The 4,734-nt window shown below is 40.1% G+C and overlaps 1 protein-coding gene across 6 annotated transcripts in view; it reads left to right on the top strand.

Annotated features, from left to right (window-relative positions):
- Nucleotides 1–4,734, top strand: part of DNAAF8 (dynein axonemal assembly factor 8) — an 84,206-nt gene that overhangs the window by 56,929 nt on the left and 22,543 nt on the right. For all 6 annotated transcript variants that reach the window (XM_004945394.5, XM_040647720.2, XM_040647718.2 and 3 more), the window contains 3 exons: nt 127–258; nt 1,709–1,903; nt 3,125–3,448. In XM_004945394.5, the coding sequence (XP_004945451.4) occupies nt 127–258; nt 1,709–1,903; nt 3,125–3,448 (651 nt within the window). The remainder of the gene's footprint in view (nt 1–126; nt 259–1,708; nt 1,904–3,124; nt 3,449–4,734) is intronic.

The following is a 4,734-nucleotide window of genomic DNA, read 5'->3' on the forward strand; positions in this document are numbered from 1 at the left end:
GACCCCACATAGATGTCTCTGTAATGGGTCTGTGGTCAGATGAAATACTTGATAAGAAGTGTGATTTTCAAGTCAGACTGCATCACAGAGCTTTGTGTTCCTCACACACTCTTGTTTTGTGCACAGGACTGATGAATGAACTGGCAAAGCAAAACCTCCTTGGTAATGGGCAGAGCAGCCTGCCTGCCACAGCTGGGCTGGACCCCTCCATGTGCTTCCATGTGGCTCCTTACACTGAGAACTTGCTGCAGATGCTGGGTAGGTAAAGGCTATGGGAATGCATTATTCTATCTCTTGTAGGTCTGACAACTTTTATCAGAGGATTTCCCTGGTAAAATACTCCTAATGTTCCCTAAAAACATTAGGAGTATGCTAATTGTCTACAGTACTCATTTAGTGTTCCAATGTCCTTCAGTTGTGAAAGCTCTCACTGAATGTCTTCTACTTCTTCAAAGTGAATGGAAGAATCCACAGAAGAGCAATATGGAAATAGCTTTAAAGTAGATTTAATAATTTATTTTTACTTTCATTTATATTAAATATGACCTGACAACAACCAGTGAAGAAGTCTTAAAATTGCCAGAATTAAAAGAATCCTACCAATGTGTATTTACTGACATAGTTTCAAAGAGAAGTCAAAATATTAAAATGAGAGAAATCACTCATTTAGCATGTGGAACTAGGATGTGCTGGAGTGATGCACGTAGGCAGCTGTAATTCCTTCTGCAGTTGCAGAGAAGAAGGCACTTTTTCTCCTTAGTCTGAAGTCCTTAATTTCAGTGTATACACTTGAATTCACGTCAGTAACTCATTCATTCAAAGCTGGGAAATTGGTAAGGCTTGTGGAAAAGCAAGTGAACTTATTCCAAACTTATGACTCAAATGTGTTGGAGAGTCCTGGAACTACTTGTTTGGTATGCTTGGATGTTACAGTAATCAGAAGTTTATTTTACTAACTACAGGTAATGCTGCTTATGTTCCACTCTTCTGGAGGAGAATTTTTTCCTTACATCCAACCCGAACCTCCTATGGCACAAGTTGGAACCATTCCCTCTAGTCTTACCTCTCTCCAAAACCAAATTCACATAAACTGTGAAGGGAAAAAAAGATAAATCCAGTGCATGTCATTCACTATTTTCTTTCATTATGAAATGCTAAGATGTGGGAATAATGAAGAACATGGGTGTTAATCTGTACAGTTAATCTGCACAGTTCATGCACTTGAAACAGTATGGAATCAAGCACAGTTATTTTATGGGCTGTGTTGCTCCTGATAGGACAGTAGATATGCGCATAATACAGTGTCTCCTACTTCTGTCCTCAGTTTCATGCTGTGTAATCTCCTAGAACACAAAATGAAGTATCAATTTAATGTCAAGTCAAGCCTTAGTTATCAATCTGAAATTTATGCCTTAAATCATTTTGCTATCAGGTCTGTTTAACAGTGTGGATAAGGACATCAAAATCAGGGTTCGTGTGTATTTGCTTTACATGCCAAAAGCAATTCCAGTTAAGGAGTGTGACTAATTAGTGAGGATTTGCTGTGATTCTGCTCCTCACATGTGTTTCTTTTTCCAGCTGTGCTGAGCTGCAACATCACAGTGAGACACTGCCTAATAGAGAATTAGTCAGTTCCTTCTTGCTAAACAGGAGTGGATGTTTGTTTCTGGGCAGTAACTATGTTTATTTGGATGATGTCTCTGGACAGGAGGAAGCTTCAGTGTAGTTCCAGACCCGTGTAACATTCCTCTGGATTTTTTCTGCAACCGAATATTTGCTTCTGATCCTGAAATGGAGCAAGTAGTCCTGCTGACAGTGGTTGGGATGGATGCTATCAACAGTGCTGGAGAGCTCCTTTGCCAGATCCTTCTTCCTGGGAGCAATAATCAGTCTCAAAATGCAGGTGATTGCAGGCAGCTCTTGGGGAGGACTGTAGAAGTTGGTCAGGAAAGTTGAGTCTGTCTGGCTGCTTTTATCACAGCCAGAAAGCTATGGAAAAAGGGATAAATGGGAACTCGAACAAATGAATTCTTTATTTCCCTGCCTGAAGTGTTGAAGAAGAATTTGTCATGGCTAGTTAGTGGGCAAGGCCACTTTCCATTTGACAGAGGCAGACATTTTCTTCAGAGAGGGTCAAAATAGTTCAAATATGTGCTAAGCCTTTTATGTTTTCCCTGTCTTCTAAGCAGTGAGAGATAAAGCAGCTGTGCAGGGAAGTCACAGCAACAGGAATTCGGAAGTCACAAATCCTATTATTCCTGGTCCACTGACATTCTTTGTGATCAGAAGCAAGACAGCACACCTCTTAATGCTTCACTTCCTCATGTACAGGAGGAATAATGACACTGTCCCATGCATTAAATGCTTATAAATGATGAGTGCTGTCAGGTGCTAACAAGATGAAGATTGTATATAATTTCATGATGCAGATTGTATTAGTGTGCAATAATGCAATCACTGCCCTAATAAAGGGTGGAAGTCTGGCATACTGTCTGTTGTCTTATTCTATGTCCTGTTCTCTTGAAGTGGGACTGTTTAGTGAGATCTATATCACAGTAGGCAAAGAGGAGATTTCAGCTGACAGAAACTTCCAGCAACCTGAACTTGTGGATTGATCCCCTAGATATCATAGAATCATAGAATTGTTTGAGTTGGAAGGGATTGCTAAAGGCTGTCTGCAGTGAACAGGGTCACCTATAGCTCTGGCAGGTGCTCAGAGCCTAGTCCAGCCTGACCTTTAATGTCTCCAAGGATGGACACTCACCACCTCTCTGAACAGACTGTTCCACTGTTTTACTACCATTATCACACAAAATCTTGTCTTCTTACATCCAATCTAAACCTCCTTTGTTTTAAATGTCTTGTTACATTGGAAATAAGACCACTTTACAAACAATGTTAAGTTGCTCTCGAGACAAATCGACATTAAATTGTGGTTCGTTATTATTTTTCCAGATTATTTCTGTATCTGCATTACAGTCTATTTTGGGTCCAACAGGGAGTGAAGTCAAAGCAACTCTGAGACTTCTAGTCTAACAAGTTAGAACACTTGTCTCCAAAAATACTATGACTTTTATGAAACATGCTGTCAACTGATACTAAAAATATTTCCTTTGACTTGCAGAAGGACCTGATTTAGGGTTTGAGCTCCTAGGTCTCAAGTGGTTGCCCCATCTCACTCGACGTCAGGCAAAAGAAATAACCCCTTTTGAGGTTGGAGATGCTTCCTGGCAAAGAAGCCTTGATACACTAATGTCTAATCCAGTCCTTGTGTGTGCGTTACGGCGGATCAATGCCTTCCAAGTCCTTGAAGATGCATTAAAGAGATTAACACCGTGCAGAGAGCTAAGTGAAAGTGACAGTGCTCTGCAGAGAGTAATGGCCTTGACCCCAGAGGTAACATTCAGACAAGCCATCCTTTTCTTCACAGAGAAGGATCTTGTAGCTGGTAAGCCATGCTTCTATTGTTTACAGTGTTCTTAGATACAGGGTGTATGGGAATTTATTGAACTTGGATGGATAAACCCTTTTCTATGTTTTTTTTTTTTTTTTTTCCTAAGGAACAGAAAAACTTAATGTTTGGGTTTAAATTATTCACTTGGCTACATGATCAGGGATATTAAATCTGCAGGAGCCAGTTGAGGTCATCTGCAGGTTGGCCTATTAATATAACGCATGGCCTGGTTCCCTTTCTGAAGATTTCAAGGTACTCAAATGCTTAACAGACATCAAAACAGTTACCAGGTCCAGTAAATAATATTCTTTATGCTTTCTCCCTGTGTATAAGAGTGAATCTGGGAAACAAAGGCCATGATCTATCCCACCTATATGTGGGCATGTCACTGTGATGCTTTGACTTCTTCATTCTAGATGCCCTGAGCTTGCCCTGTACTCAGGGAGATGAAGGTACTTCCAATCTGCAAGAGCTGAAGAAAGCAGATTTTCTTGTATTTGTTTTTATGCTGGAACAGAGTGAACAGTTCATGAGGAATGGAGACCTCTGTTGTCAAAACTTCTCAGACTTCAATGATATATGCTAGTATTGATCTTTCAGCACTGAAAACCTGCTAGTTTCCTCCTGTACCAAGAAATGTGTAGCCCACACCTCTTTAAATCATTGTGCAGACTGAGATGTTATTCATATTGGATACTTTTGACTGGCAGTGTATGAGCTCCCACTGTTTTCTTCTAATGTGGAATACATTGAACTGTCACCTAAGCTGCTGGGGAAGCTTCACTCCTTACACCTGAAGATAGATAACTCTTAACCTGATGATTTCTGATTGTTCAGACACATAAATAAATGAAGATTGTGATAACACCACCTATCAACTGAGAATGAATGGTAGAGTTTCGTAACTGCATTCATGCTTTGTAATTTATAGTAGTTCTCCTACCTTTTTCTGAGGAAGAAAGGTCCTTTGTTGTCAAGACAAAGTTAGATGCTTGTGTCAAACATGCTGTACTTGTGTAGTGCAGAATAACAAACTGGCTTTGCTGAATAGAAAGAAGAAAATGTGGTGGTGTCACGAAAAAAGTACTCATTCTAGTATCACAAAAGTCAGATCTGCCAGTGAACTATGTGGGTGTTTTTTGTGAGTTGGGAGAGCAGGAAGAGGATGCCTTCAAAACAGAATGCAACAGACATCCCAAATTACTGAATAAAACCGTAAGACCGTGTGTACTGCTATCCTTCACTGAGGTTATCTTGACACCAGTAGGCAGGATAAGAAA

Source organism: Gallus gallus, chromosome 14 (genome assembly GCF_016699485.2).
Source record: "Gallus gallus isolate bGalGal1 chromosome 14, bGalGal1.mat.broiler.GRCg7b, whole genome shotgun sequence".
NCBI lineage: Eukaryota > Metazoa > Chordata > Aves > Galliformes > Phasianidae > Gallus > Gallus gallus.